This window comes from Amblyomma americanum, chromosome 9 (genome assembly GCF_052857255.1).
Source record: "Amblyomma americanum isolate KBUSLIRL-KWMA chromosome 9, ASM5285725v1, whole genome shotgun sequence".
Lineage (NCBI taxonomy): Eukaryota > Metazoa > Arthropoda > Arachnida > Ixodida > Ixodidae > Amblyomma > Amblyomma americanum.
In genome coordinates this window covers 147635544-147651416 of record NC_135505.1, presented here as the reverse complement: position 1 = coordinate 147651416, position 15873 = coordinate 147635544, and the positions used below count along the sequence as shown (strand labels likewise).

At 47.4% G+C, this 15873-nt stretch overlaps 1 protein-coding gene across 6 annotated transcripts; it reads right to left on the bottom strand.

Moving 5' to 3' along the window:
- Positions 1–327: 327 nt before the first annotated feature.
- LOC144104822 (atlastin-1-like) lies at positions 328–15050 on the bottom strand. 6 transcript variants are annotated; one of them, XM_077638029.1, is made up of 14 exons: positions 14988–15050; positions 14858–14928; positions 12054–12282; positions 9867–9888; positions 9067–9392; positions 8795–9007; positions 8512–8739; positions 5549–5714; positions 5434–5489; positions 5301–5372; positions 5096–5242; positions 4037–4285; positions 921–995; positions 328–425 (listed from the first exon to the last, which is right to left on the bottom strand). In XM_077638029.1, the coding sequence occupies exons 5-14, from the start codon at positions 9382–9384 to the stop codon at positions 369–371; spliced, it is 1581 nt and encodes a 526-aa protein (XP_077494155.1). In that variant the 5' UTR covers positions 9385–9392; positions 9867–9888; positions 12054–12282; positions 14858–14928; positions 14988–15050; the 3' UTR covers positions 328–368. The 6 variants fall into 6 exon arrangements, with proteins under 6 accessions (XP_077494155.1, XP_077494154.1, XP_077494153.1 ...); XM_077638028.1 differs by lacking the exon at positions 9867–9888 and having other exon boundaries at positions 9067–9407; XM_077638027.1 differs by lacking the exon at positions 9867–9888 and having other exon boundaries at positions 14988–15049.
- Between the last annotated feature and the right edge of the window lie 823 nt (positions 15051–15873).

Here is a 15873-nt window from a genome sequence, read left to right as displayed (position 1 = left end):
ATGATGATGATGGCGCCTGTTTTCTGCGCGTAAGGTTACCTACGACTGATTAAGGGATATTGTAGAGCTCTTAGATGTAGCTATTACATCTTAACTTGCTCTCCGTGATCTGTTTTTCAACATTCCGACACCATGGTTCCCAAATCCTGATCGGAGAAGTAGCTTAGGGGGCCCGCAACAATACAATTTGACTTTTCGTTGCAGATGCAAAGCCAATCCACTTTCAGGAGGATATCTAAAGTGTATGAACAGGGACTCAGAGGCCTGTCGATTGTTTGAAAATTCTTTGTCCAGGTTGCAGCAGCATGTTGAGGGGGGGGGGGGGGGGCGTACGCCGTGGGATCCGGTGTGGCCCTTCTTCACGCAGTTCAACTCTGTCCTTCCCTGTCTTGGTTGACAAAGTTCTCGAATGTTTCGTTTGTGCTCTGTAAAATCCACACAAAGCCAATAGACACAGTCACTTTTGCTGTTAGCACTTGTTCTGTTTGTCAAGCATAACATGTGTACACAGCCCTTATAAAAAATGGTCTATAGACAGTCTATAGGCTTCGTATAGACTCTATTGCCTTCATATAGATATTTATTTTTGTCTGTTCATAGTCTGTAGACTGTCTATAAAAACTCTACTGAAAGTGTATGGCCATAAATCTATCGACAGTCTATAGACTTTCTAAAGAAATTTTTGCAAGAGAGAACGCAGTGTCTAGCAAATGGTTCATGGCCGGTATCATTTCGACCTGTCTTACACTTTTGTCGCCGGTTCTCTGGGTTCACGGGCGTCATAAGAAGCGGCAGAAAGCGTACTTTGATGATCAGCAAAACCGCCTGACATTGTCCGGCCTTCTTGAGCCGGCTTCCCTTCTCACCAAAGCCGCGGGAGCACATTTTAAATGCGCATGGCGTAGAAGTTGAGTACTCACCTGCTGCGCACTGTCGTCGGAGTTGTCGTTGGCCGTTGAAGCAGACTCTGCTGGTCCATTGCATTCCTTAGCTTTCTGAAAGGCAAGCACGATTTTCACCATCAGTGTCCAGCAACGTCGGTAAATCCAGAGACGCTTCGTAATGTTGCATGTTCTAAAAGATGCTAAAGTATCTGTTTCGGGTCCGTAGTTTCAAAGCGTTGCTCACAACGGTCGTTATTTCTCTCATAAAAGCCATTCATTTTCTTCCGTGGTGCTGCGGTGCGGGCTTGTAGTATAAAAGTGCAGGGTAAGAGAAGACAATGTGTAGAAGTGGGCTAGACAAAACGCTGCAGCCCTCTTTCGCGGTGTCTCCACTATACGACTGCCCCCCCCCCCCCCCCCCCCCCCTCCCGTGAATATCCAGTCGCGCCTCCCTCTCGCTTTGCTGTTGTTTCTTCTGAGCCGATTCAATTTTATTTTTGCTCTTGTATGCGCAGCGCGATACAAAGACGACACGTAGCACGCGTTTTAACTTTCAACTTTGCCGTGTGCTTTTTTTTCATCGTTTTTGTCTGTCTTGCGCTATGCATACAAGAACTTCGAACCAACTCGCCCAAAACAAGCTTGTGTTTTATTTTGGTCCTTCTCGCTCTTTTTTCTTTGGCTGAAACGAAGCCACGCCCCCTATTCTCTTTCCTCTATTGGCTCAAGCCCAACGATTGGGAGAAGAGGCGTGGCCTCGCTTTAAACAGTGACCGACAGGCAAATACAAAGGTCGAATGTAACTGGGAAAAAATTTCGTATTTTAGTGACCCTGGGATTATGACAATCTTGCTGAGTGTCCATTTTTTGCGACTCGACTGGCACTACGGATTTCTCTGGGCCGGCGTCTTTAAAACTTTCACTGTGTTTATGCATTCATACTGTCTCGGAAGTGCTTAGGTTTTAATTTTATCTCGCAGATTTGTTAATTATTACTGCAAGAAATTTCTGGGACTTACATGATTAAAAATGGGACTTCACATGCTTGTATCATTGAATATTTTTCGTTGAGTATGCGGGAAAAACCCACCCGCAGACATACGCAAAATTCTTCCCTAACGCTACATTGGCACCCTCTTCGACCAAGCCATGTCGAAATCAACCCTAGAATTTCCCTGAAAGCCGGGCGACCTATAGAAGTGCTGTCACTTCTAAAACATGAAGCAAATGCTGAACATCCCATTCTCAACCACACACAAGAAACGTGTAACGTAGTTACATAATTATCAGCGTCATCAGCTGAACTGCTACCACTGCAGGACAGCGGCCTCTCCTATGCTGTACCTACAATCAACCCCTTCGTGTGCCAGCTAAAGGCCGCTTATCCCCGCAAACTTCCCAATTTCATCCGCCCACCTGATTTTCTGTCGCCCTCTGAGTAATAGCTCATTGACAGCCACCGAAGCGCAGCCATGCGGCTAAAGAAGAAATCTATGCAGCTTGACAGAAACTCTCTTTTATCCCGTCACCCCTCTCCCCCCGTTCAGGGTAGCAAACCGCTTAGTCTTCTGGTTAACCTCCCTTCCGTTCCTCCTCCTCCTCCTCCTCCTCCTCCTCTTTTCTTGTAGGATCTTGTGAGCGCTACTGGCGGCCACTCGCAGGAATCGACGGAATCTAAGGCAGCTAATGAGTTGTTGACTGCCGTTATTTAGATCTGGCGAACCTTCTACCCCCAACTCCAGTTTATACTTGATGTATGCCTTTTGAATCACGGCTGGCGGAATTTTTATGAATATGTTAGTCTTGATGATCAGCTTCTTTGTCTTGTTCTTGCAATACCTGAGGTGTGGAAAGGCTGCAGTGCCAGAATACATGAAACCTGGATTTTTGTGTAAATTTTGCTCCTCGGGATTTTCGTGTTAGACAGGGTGCGCGTGGCGGCACAGAGCTCGGAGAGGTCGGGTTCTCAGCAGCCGGACCATGTAGCCCGGTCCGTGGGTCTGAGCCTGACGGAGAGGCCGCTTGGTGCAGACTCCGGTTTATTTCAGAGCGCAGGTATGGAGACACATCACTTGGTCTGAGCTCCGGCCTGACTTCACGGTTTTACAATTGTTTAACTCTTAGCGAGTTTGAATGTGTAATATATTGCTGGTTGCCTCTCACGGCCTTGCGTAAATAATAGTAAAATAAACGTTTATAACCTGAAAGAGGTATTACCTCCGTTCGTTTCGACGTGCTGCCCAGTGAACTCGCCCAGTTGAACTATCTTCACACTTTTACTAACAGCCGCACCCCGATCGATAGCCAGAAAAAGTTATCTCAACCTTTCAGTGATTCGTCGATTCCGACAGGGCCTTTTTTGTGTTTCTACACGGCGTGTCGGTTAGTGGAAGAGAAACTGGAAGCAGTATGCTGACTGCAAATAAAAATGAACGATATGCAACAAAAAACCAAAAGGACCCTTTTATTTTAATATTTTCTTGGTTGGTATCAATACATACGTAGTGACCTAGCTACGGGCCTAGCACCATCTGTGTATACCTGATGTTCGCAAGTTGAAGAGAGAAACCCCCTAGCAGTTTTGAAGCGAAAAGCTTCACTACGCTAGGTAAAGCAGTCGTCGCATAGGCCGGATAATGACCTTGAACGACATTCAACCCAACCAGGTTAGCCGTGTGTGACCATACGTGGTACAGTTGTGGTGTCGAAACCTTGACCCCTGACTTTGACCCATGACCTTTAGTTGACCTTTGACATTGGGTGACTTTTAGGTAGACCTTTGACCTAAAGAGCATCCGATGGGGAATGTGAAGCCACGTGATGACATCCGATGGGGGTGTCATAAGATACCATGTAATACCACGTCATAGCCACGTGGTCGTGGGGGTAGATATATAGAACGGCTGTCGCGAGCGTGTAGCGGAGCTGCCATGGACGAGCGTCAGACGCTTAGCAAGCGTTCTTGGTTTGCGCTGCATTCCAGGGTTAGCCATTAGCAAACATGCTTGGTTTGCGCTGCATTCCAGGGTTAGCCAAGTTAAGCCACTGGCAGTTTTTTACTTTCCTGTCAACCCTTTTGTGTTATGAATTCTCTTCCTCCAAAGATGCCTGCTTCGCTCGACTCACAGTGGTATGTTGAGAAAAACACCTACCCTTTGCTCTTCTCTCTTGCTCTTGATGACATCATAGACGTGCATGCTTACGGACGCAGCACCTGCCAGTGCGCATGCGATGGCGGCCTCAGGTAACATCACCGTCCCCAGGACAATTGCCGCGGCACCTAAACCGGCTGTCATGGTAGCGTGCACGGCCTTGAAGGCGAGTGATCCAGTGATGTCCTTCCAGTGATTCTTCTTGGCCATCATATAGGGGGAATACCTTTGGAAAACCTCGTCGATTCGCTGCAGGATCACAAGCACCTGTTAAGTGACATGGACTAAATGCAGTAGAAAATCAGTACATAACGCCATGAAAGACAGTTGCCAGGAACGAATTAGATCGAATAGCGTTTGCATATGAAACTGTCGGTTTAATGACAGCCATAGAGGCAACATGTCGCCAAATGAAGACGCTTTTTGAGACGAAGAAATTTCTTCTGCGCAGTATCACACCATTCAGATCGGCAAAGTGGTGGCCCGGAGGAGTGCAAAAGCGAGAAACTGTAGCCGAGCGGCGTTTCCGCCTTGCCCGGAAGTCAAGGGATGAGAACAGGACGTAGATTTTTTTTTCCGACGCCCGAGTCTGCTCACGCAATAACGACCCTCTCGGCCACTGGCCGCGGCTATCGTCGGCGCTGAAGGCCTCCAAGGCACTGCCTCGCTTCTTACGAACTTCTGGCCTGCACTATAGGCTGTCACTTTACCGAACGCTTGCTGACTTTGCATAGTGAGTTCAGTTTCCGGCAACTCTCTTTTCTCCTTCATGTTTTATCCCCTCACCCCTTTCCCCCCGTGCAGGGTAGCAAACCGGCTTTTCTTCCTCCTCCTCTTCCTCCTCCGAATCTTCTTCGCTCGCCTGATTTTTGTACAAGTGTGAACGGGCCTTTAGGTGACCCCTTTTTACTTCTCATCCGCATTCGCTAGCAGTGCCTAGTCGCCTCTTATCTGCGACTGTTGAGTTATGTACTAAAATCATAATAACCGTAGGCGGCGCGCTGGGGTTAGCTCAACAAGTGGAGACATGAGCGCGAACATATGCGCAAAGGTACCTGCCTCTAATAGCTGCTTCCTGTAGCACAGTTCGAACACCTCTCCACCGATCCTCGGGAATCTTTCGAAGAGCTCTATAGCTTCTTCCCGCAGGCGGTAGTGGTGGCCAAGCATAATCTCGCGGTCCACTCTTTCTTCCGCTTCCCAAACCTGCATGCAACAATCACTTGCCGGCTTGCGACAAATATTGGGAAGCCTCATGGGTTACCTTCAACATCTTCGATATGTACAGGTCTAGGGCTTTTTGCATCGCTGCAAGATTGGTTCCGCTCATCGTGGCCTGAAAAGAATGTCGACGCATAGAAGGCAGGCTTTAAGAGGATCCGTCCACGCTGACTTACCATGAAAATGGATTCCGGTTCAGGCACTCGGCCTTCTTTGAATATGTGCACGTAAAACGGCCGGTAACATGAGGTGCGTAACGTATATGTACCCCAAGTGACGACCACTTGCTTACCTGAAAATAGGCCATGAGCTCCTGGCAGGATATCTCTCTGCCATTGATCGTCTTCGCGAGAAGGTTTTCCGGCGCCAAAAGTGACAGCACGAGATTTTCAAGCTGCTGCTTGAACTCCTCGTCGATACTTGAGAGTCGGCCGTCAAACAACTGTTCCGTTGTTACCTTTCACCGCACAGGGTACAGGAGAACACCGTATAAATTGGAGATATGCACTTTTAAAGACTCTTCGGTTGCTACCTTTAACCGCACAGGGTACACGAGAACACCATATAAATTGGTGATATGCACTTTTGAAGACTATTCGGTTGCTACCTTTCACCGCACAGGGTACACGAGAACACCGTATAAATTGGAGATATGCACTTTTAAAGACTCTTCGGTTGCTACCTTTTACAGCACAGAGTACACAAGAACACCGTATAAATTGGAGATATGCACTTTTGAACACTATTCGGTTGCTACCTTTCACTGCACACGGTACACAAGAACACCGTATAAATTGGAGATATGCACTTTTAAAGACTCTTCGGTTGCTACCTTTAACTGCACAGGGTACACGAGAACACCATGTAAATTGGTGATATGCACTTTTGAAGACTATTCGGTTGCTACCTTTCACCGCACACGGTACACGAGAACACCGTATAAATTGGAGATATGCACTTTTAAAGACTCTTCGGTTGCTACCTTTCACTGCACACGGTACACAAGAACACCGTATAAATTGGAGATATGCACTTTTAAAGACTCTTCGGTTGCTACCTTTAACTGCACAGGGTACACGAGAACACCATGTAAATTGGTGATATGCACTTTTGAAGACTATTCGGTTGCTACCTTTCACCGCACACGGTACACGAGAACACCGTATAACTTCGATATATGCACTTTTAAAGACTGTTTTTTGTTCCTCTTTACTTGTTCTACGCTGTTAGTAAAAATACGCCTAAATGGAAATAAGCAGCTTGACGAATAGCGCACGCCCATCAGGACGTTTTATTTTCGACATCTATACGCAGTATTCTATTTGCTCCTGTATCCGAGGGAGATATTTACAGGTACAATGGAATCGAATTTTTACATTTCACAGATACAGAGAACTAGAAGCAGAGGTGATGAAAAAAGCTGAGATTGTGGACCATAACCGGCTTGAAGCCTTAATTGTCGACTTCCGACTGGGGCATTTTCATACTGTGAATGGCTCTGGTGTGCTATTCCCTAACACACGAGCACATGACCCTTGGACGTTGTCACTGCCGCCGCGACGCCTCCGTCCGCTTGGGTCGTCGCGAATCTTTGAAGTCATTTTCTAGCTCAAGGATTAGAAACAGCCAGGGAGGTCCTGGTCTCGGACCTTAGGGCGCTAGAAATAGGGACTTTTGGAAAACGGGCATCCTTCGCGCTGAATCCCAGACTGCTGTGCGAAGTCGCTCTACTTGCAGATTGCGGCATATTCTGTCTGAGAAAGTTGATTGGAGACAACAGTGCGTATTTTTTTGTTTTTTTAGAAGAAACCAAACGCTGCAGTGGACATTCGCGCAATGAGAAGCTGTTGTCCCAGACCGCGAAATAGCTCGCCGTTTGCAAGCCACAAAGGCGCAAATGTTCTTCAAGATTCTAACACCAGCGCAAATAGCACAGCAGTAGCAGCAACTCTATGTCAGTTCCTGCGTCGGCTGTCGACATTTCGGGCTTTACGCCATATCTCCCCCTGTTTCCTCTACCTTAATTCTAGTTCACTGTACCCTCATTCCAGACTGATTTTTGCAGCCGCGCTACGGGTGGCAACGGAGAACACGGGCAGTCGGCGAATCAGCTTGGGTGACAGCTGTTCTCATGTGACCCTACGTCACGTGCTCTTTTTGTCGTCTGCAAGCGCGGCTGCAGAGGCGGCAGGAGTCGTCTGCTTGTGGTCTGCTGACGCGGCTGGACGTGGACCTTGACGCAGACTGATTTGTTTACTTTCGGTTTTCAGTTTCCGGCCGCGTCTCCGGTCTTTGCATAAGCAACGCCTCTCATTGGTCGGAGCCCTCCATTGCAAAAGTGTTAGAGAAAAGTGTAATTAGCTATTTTGTCGGCAACGCAGCTGCCTTTCCGCGCAGAATAAGGGTCGGTAGTGTTCCCGAGAAATAATCTATCGGTCTTGTTTAGTTTTTTATTTCTCGTTGGGGCATGTTTTCTTAACATGCTTGAGGAGCAATGCAGCACCGCAAGCTTTTTCAGGAGCTCATCGTAGACACTTGGTTCCATTGCAATTTTAATTTGATGCACCATGCTATATACCGCCGACTGCAACGCACTGTGCTTCGACGCCTGAACGAGGCCTAAGCAGGAGCTTTAGCGGGATAGCGGCGAATAGAAATGAATGTCATGTATCGCAGGAGCGGGCTGTATACGCTTCACAGGAAGACTTGAATGTTGCTTACAGAGGCATAAAATGGAGATATTCTGACCTCTTGTGTCGAACCACGCATCCGTGAAGATGCAGAAACGAGCGCGGTGTCAGCAACGATGGCAACGAAAGAAACGGCACTCGCTTCCATAATCACGCGACTGTTCAGGGCTGACAAGACGCTAGTTGGCGGTGCGAATACCGAAAAAGGTGTTTTTCTTACTTTATTTGGGATTTCAGGATAGTTTAGACCAATAAGTTTCGTTACAAGATCAAAGCTCAAAGGAGAAGAATCCTCCTTTATGCTCTAATAATCGGCGTTGAAGTGAACTAGCGCATTTTCCTCAGTTGTGCGTCATTTTTATAGCGTAAATTTTGCAACACATATAGCTTAAAGGGTAATGTCAATCATTTAAACTTCCAATGACTTTGATTCGTGTTTAGAGTACCTATTAGCTGTATATTGTTTCTAAATATGTTTCAATAAATTTCTCACTAAATTCAGTATTATTTCAGCACTAGGTCAAACTTCCCTCCCCCGGAAAGAAAAAACCTTTTCTACTCGACCTTTCGCCCTGGGTGAGGCATGAGAAAGCAGCCAATCTTGGAGAAAAAACTCCGTATTTTCTCTCGCAGTTGCCTCAGCTCGTCGGCCTGGTCGTCTGAGATTTCCAGCCGCTGGTTGAGCACCATTTTACCGCCATCGGCTCCGTAGTTTGCCTCGTAGGGAAAACACCAGTCTCGCACCAAGAACAGCAGGCTCTGGAAAGGCTCTGTGCTCGCCTTCTGCTGGATCTGTCAAAGTGGAGTCCTTCATAAAGCCATATGCCACGGCTTGCACAGTACATACCCGTTGAGCCACACAACCGTAGTCGATGAAGAGCTGCAGGTGCTGAAGGTCGTCCTCCTGGATGTTCTGCGACACGTTGTAGACCAGCACCGAGCTCACCAGGGTACTCAAAGCAAATATAACGCTGTGCACTTGGGCCGTGGTCCTACAGTCGAATGTCCCCTGTGTGTCCATTAGCAGCACTGCCACTTCTCGGCCTTCGGATGTGGTGCCCTGCACGGGGCATCAGTCAGGCAGTGCCCAACGAGCCTTTTGGTCAATCACCGCCTTACCAGAAAAGCCTCGCTCCAAACCGCGATGCCCTCGGTGTGCCTTTGGCTCCCTCCGCGCCACTCGAAGCCTTCAAGCGGAACGTCAGGCTCGGCCAGCCAGTCTGCCCGGCCCATGTTTTGTAGGTAGCGGACAAGGAAACTGAGCAGGAAGGACTTTCCTTTTCGGAAAGCCCCGACTATCGCCACCACCACCACAGGCTTGTCCTTCACGCGGTCGTTTAGCAGGACGCGTGCCAAAGCGTGTGTGTCCAGCTCGAAACTGCAGCCATCTGTTTTCAGGATCTGGACCTGATGGCCGCTCGCAGCTCCATTCTCCATTTCACCCCCTGCACACCGAAGACCTGAAGCCGGTTATCAGCGCCTGCTTATGGCGCATTGCTTGCTTCTTACTATTCCTTAACAACAATAGAAGCGTTTGTTGTGATCCAACAGAGTTAAGTTACAGCCTGAACAAATAGCGCGGTGGCCAAAAATAGAGGATGACAGGTTAGGTTGGCAGCGCATATTTATTTCCACTTGGCTAATCAAAATTAAAGTTATCCAAAAGAGAATAATTTTTAACATTGAGCAAATGTTCAGCATTACACCTAGAAAGCGTCGTTCGACCTGGATCTCCTTACCGAGTTTAAGAGACATCTAACATAATGTCGAATCGGGGATTGCTGCAGTACAGAATTTTGTGATTATTGGAGCTCCTCAAAGAACAACAGGAGGTAACAGCGATAACTGTGTCGTGGAAGACGCAGAACCATGGAAAGAGGTCAGCAGCAGCGCGCTTACTTGGGCTCGTCGGTACGTACCTGATGGCGAGCAACCAGCAGCCTGAAATCAGGCCACACAGGAAGTAAAAAAGGGCTAGCAAACTGTATTTATTTATTTATTTATTTATTTATTTATTTATTTATTTATTTATTTATTTATTTATTTATTTATTTATTGTAATGCCCACAGCGCCACCAGTGGCATTTCAGTGAGGGGGAACAACACATCATGCAACATGGGTCGTGACGAAGGGGACTTCATACCGCAGGCGAACAAAACAAATAATGGAGGCAAACTGAACAACCGCCTTCCTTATATTGACCCCACGCATTCGCAAGTTGTTTCTCCTCGAGACGTTTTTTTTCGCCTGGGAACCCCACCGATGTGTCGAAAATTTATTCCATGTCCATTTAAAGGTACACAGATATCTGCGGTGGGGGAAAGGAAAAGAGTGGATTCTTAACAACAGAAAACCAAATGGACAGAGGTCGAGAAAGCGCCAAGAAAACAAGAGGACCCGTCTATGTTCGGACATTACCTTGCAGGTGGTATCGCGTGTGTGCGCCATCAAGAACGAAAGGCCATTCAGACAATGCGGCAATAATCATGAGAATGTTTTTTGCTGAGTGCACCTCCGATGTCGGGCACGCAGTGCCTTAGTTTTGGCCTTAAATGCATAGGTCAGACAGTCCATTGTTTTAACGACAGAGCACCGCAGCATATGATAACGATAACAATTGGTTATGGCAGCCACGTGACCACTCGTTGTAAAAGTTTCAAGTGATCGCCGATGTTCGCAAAAACAGAATTCATAGGTAGGTCTTAAGGTAGCTTAGAAAGGGAAATAAATGAAGCATTCATGGCTGACAAGCGCAAAACAACAAGCGCGACACAAGCGTCTTCTTCGCTGCGTTTTCTTTTTTTTTTTGCGCTAGTTAACCACGAACACGTACCACTTATCCCAACTTCTCGTGTTAACTGAAGCATATTTTATCAAGCAAATAGGCTCCTCCTGCGTGAGCGAGCCATCTATGTCACTTGCATACCAATAAATTCTTTTTTTTAACGGATCATTGCCGTCGTTTTTATCACTGCTTGTGTGACTTTTCGAATGTATCTTGTACTTTTCACCCTCTTTTTCTACTGCATTTGTGTAGTCCTATGTGGTTTATTACTGGTGTTTCCAGAAAAGATTAGCTCAGTTGGTAACTGGCGCCAGTCCTCTCAGTGCGTTCGTCATCGTGTCTTCGCACCAATTTGGTTTTGTGCAGTTATGTCTGAATACCATTGGACAAGAGCTATTAAAACTAGTTTTTATGTAGAAGATGAGGTCATTTGTTGTGGTTCTAATCGTATTGTCTCTTTCAGGGTCTTACATCTGGGTCGAGAGCATGAGCCTTATTTTTTTCATCGAGCCAAGTGTGTACTGGGATATCTCTCAGGTTCGTGTGTGAGCCGGCATTCCGCCCTCGTTGAATATACTCATAGTTCTGTCACGTAAACACTAGGTATCTGACAGAACATGTCTTTTACAAGTCTATCGATGTGTAGTACGTTCTACCCAAGAAGAGTGTAGAGTTGGGCCTGTTGGTTTACGATCATTTTGGGAACAGTGCTATCACAGGACGGAGCGAGAACACAACACAGGCGCTGTCGCTGTGTTGTGTTCTCCTAGACTATGAATGCGTTGTGTATGGGTCTTCGAGACCATCATATCTAAATCGACTGGCCCCAGCGCATAGCCTTGGTTTACGTCGCTCAAATGGTGCATACAGAACCTCCCCTTAAACAGTCTCTACGTCGAAATCAATGAACCCTCCCTTACAGACACAAGAGCTATGCTCGCATGCACATATGTCCTAAAAATCCGTTCACTGCCGAAACACTTCGGTTATGCCATAGTTACCAAGTGCACCTCCAGAACACAGTTCAAGAACAAACCCGAGTCAATCAGGCCTTTGCTTCTCCACTTCGAGGATATTTGCCACAACTTGAAAATACTGGATACCCTTCTTGATGTCGCCCCAAGGCACGACCTTCTGTCCCCATGGTATAGCCTTCCCACTGCATGCGACTTCACGTTAACACACCTCCGAAAAAAACAAACACCACACGAGCACATATTGCAGGGATACCGGGCACTGCAAGAAAAATTATATGAACTACACAGAATTTTACACTGACTGCTCAAGGACTGCCTAACTACTGACTGTGTAGTTACTGACCTGCAATAGTACAGAAGGGCCGGCTGAGAACGTCGAGCTGCCTACTGATACCTCTGCTGCCGCTGCTGCTAGTATTCTCTTGATGATCGGCTTTTATATCTCGCTGGAACGCAACAGCACCGGCGGTGGATGCATGCAGCGAAGCTGGAGATAGGCGCTTCCCAGGTCCTGCTCATTGGTGGCTTGAATATACTGGCGTAGAACTGTCGACGTCAAACCAGCTTGCCACCTGCAATAGTACAGAAGTGACGACTAATATCCTTTAACTGCGTGCGACTGGCGCTGCTGCAAGTGTCAACTTCACGCTCGTCACCTTCCCGCCCTGTGTTCACTCGATGTGTGGAAATAAAGGAGTTTCGCAATTATTCTTTTCATGGAGCTGGCTGCAGCAATTGTGGCTTAATCGCTTGTCATGCATCAGGGTGTGCAGATGAGTAATTCCAAAACGATCGCTGCGTGAAGCTATTTCGCAAAATGACTGGTAACGGAAATCATAGAAAAAGAGCTTGAAAGGGATCTAATGCAGCATGGCATGTTGCAAGGCACTGAACGGGATTGAGACCCTTTCTTTTTTTGTTTCGTTTTTTTTTCCACTGGCGAAGCACGTATGGAATCTCCTCGGCCTCTGCGATTTCTTTACTGATAATTCTGGCGCGAAGCAGCGGCTACGGCCATCTTGGAGCGCCCGCGACAGCCTCTCCGCTCGCATGTAACGTGCGCGCCTGCTTGGCAGCGCGTGCCGAAGGTGACTCTGCGCCACGGTGGTCCGCGCTCTTCATCGATGCAAGCGCCCTCGCACAGGCGCCGCGAGCAAAGTTATAACGCGAACGCCGCACTCGCTATCGCCCAGCCAGCGCAACTCAAGTCTCCCTCGCAAGCCCGAGAGCGGTGGGCTGTATATTTTCAACAAACACCGTGCATGCATTATCGACTTACGGACTCCTCAGACAACTGCTGTGGCGTCATTCAGAGTGTGGAGCAGTGAGCTCGGTACGCGCGAGAGACGGGCGTTGTCTATTTCCTTGGCGCGTTGCGAAATCAAGCTGCTATCAAAGGGCCTTGTACCGAGCGCTTGCTCGGAGAGAGTTCTCCAGGCGACGGGGCCGCCGCTACGTTTCCCGCTTTGCATGGATCTCGGCTCGCGATTGTGACTGGCCGTTCCAATGATATGCTTGGACATATCAGTTCCTCTGTGTCATATAAACCTTTCTCTCTTGTCACCACCGTGTCTTCACTTTGAGATGCGGCGGATCTTGACAGTGCCCACATTGAGAATTTCCTCAGCTTACTCACGCCCGTGTGCGCTGTTCGCACGAGACCACGCCTGACACTGTTCACAGCACGTGCATCGCCAAATCCTTTGAAGTACTTTGCCGCTGATATGCAATGCCTCGGTATTGTTGCATATTGCGCACACGAAAGATGACCACTGGCAGCCGCCTTCGCAAATGAAAGCGTCCTAAGCTCCTGCTGCAAACAATAAAAGGGCTATAAAAGCCTAGAATCTTTTTGCCAAGATTTTGTTACATAAAATTTTAAGCGTGGCCTTGTGGTAGAGCATCCGCCTCGCATTCGGGAGGTGCTGGGTTCGATCCCCTGTGCCGCCGGGTATCCACCGGTTTTCTAATGGGTACAAGATTTCCACCGGCCAGGTGCTCGGCTTTTCAGGAGTGAGACACTTGGGAAAAAGGTCTTCGACCAAAATTTGTGGTAGAGCTGAACCGCGCTTATGTAAAAATAGTATGGCTGGTTAGTTGTTCTATGTGGATAATGAGAAGTGAAGAATGCGGGTTATAAGGTCGAAAATTGGTAAGTTTAATATTTATTACATTAACAGAGAACATATATAAGGTTTTCTTTCACCGACTAATAATGGTTGTTTCCATACTCGCTCATATTTGACATTTCGATAAATTCCAGTTACCGTGCACAAGTTCTTATTATTCATACTAATCTTGTACACAAGACGCAGTCTCACTCATAAATTAGGCTACCTATTTTTGTTGAGGCATCTAAGTGACAAACTCATTTTTACTATATAGTATACGATATTATGAGGGATTCCTAAAGCTTGTACTTCTGATGCTGCCGTACAGACTCGCATTGCACATCATATGCAATACGTGCGCTTCTTAGCCTGACAAGGCCAGAGTTAAAGACCATTGAACAGTTAAGCTCAAAACCGTTCGTGTTTTCTTTAATTATGTCCTTGTCAAGCTAAGCAACGCACGTCTCGCCAATGATCATGTCTCAACTAGCCAAATCCCAAGCACTTCTTAAATCGCATTGCAAGTACACCTTAGCTAATTGATTTCTTTTCTTTCAAAAGGACTCTGCGGACTGCAGAGGAAGCATTCAGTAGTGTGGGGCTCCATAATGACTTCGACCAACCGGGAATGTTGATTGTCACCAATATTTCGGCTTACGTCTGTCTTTACATTTTCCCGGTACAGAAATGTGGTATCGGATTGCTGCTCAGCAACCGAAAGTCAATGCCTCTGAGTGCCAGCTGTGAGCCTCAGAGGTAGAGATTTGCCTTAGGCATTGATACGCATTACATGTGTCATTTGGCCTCTATTATGCTCTTAATAAAGGTCTGATGGCGTTCTGCTAGGCCCTGTCAGCAAAACATAGCAAGGAAAAACACTCCAGCGAAGTCTGGTAGCCCTACAGTTGTTGTTGGCTATTCGCTGTGCTGGAACCAAACAATGATGTCGAAATCTACAATGACTACTGTGAATTCATAATTCTAGACGTGAAATTTTAGCGCCGGAATTCATCGCAGGGAAGGATAAGGAACATACCTTTAACCCAGGAGCCGACCGTCTCGCGAAGATTCAGGGCTGTCATTTGAAACGCCGACGTCCATACCTTCCTGAAAAAAAAAAAAGTTAACATATGGTAAAAGCTAAATGATTCCGCTGTTTTTCTAGCCTTTGTCTTATCCCGTATTTTTCCATTGTTCGAAACTAGTGGATGTTCGGAGCTGGGCCGAAAGCCATCAGCTGACTCCCGTCCAACAAGTAGCCCTTTCCCATTTACAGTGACAGCAAAGATATCCTGCGATAGCGATGCCTCGCAGGCTCCTTTCTAGACACTCAAGCACTCCTGATATGGTCCTCGTTGGGCAGTTTTCTTATCTCTATTCTAGGTAGACGATTGCATTGTTTGGTGCAACTCACTGCATTGTCTAGTGCAACTCAGAGGCGCAGCCTACCACCTAAGCAGTAGCAAACTATTCAACCAAGCTGCAGCTCCTGCAAGTGTAGATGACTATTTCCTAGTGCCACTCTAATAACTGGATGCGCTCGGATGAGCTGGCTGCGAAAATTGTTGAGGATTATATGACCGGCGAGACCGGATCCAATACATGATTTAGCCGCCGTGGTGGCTGAGTGGTTATGGCGCTCGGCTGCTGGCCCGAAAGACGCGGGTTCGATCACGGCCGTGGCGGTCGAATTTCGATGGAGGCGAAATTCTAGAGGCCCGTGTACTGTGCGATGTCAGTGCACGTTAAAGAACCCCAGGTGGTCGAAATTCCCGGAGCCCTTCACTACGGCGTCTCTCATAGCCTGAGTCGCTTTGGGCCGTTAAACCCCCATAAACCAAACCAAACGAATACATGATTTAACACGGCTTCTCTTTCTCTCCTCGATAGAGAGGCCCGATTTCTCAGTCTAAGATAACTACGGCTCTGGAATGCCTCCCTGTCCGTGATTTCTGTCCACTCTTAGCGATGCTGCCTGCTATGTTTTTCCTCGGGTCAGACATTAGCGCTGTTTATAAGTGTGTCTCCGTCATTCCTCCTTTACTTCACTTC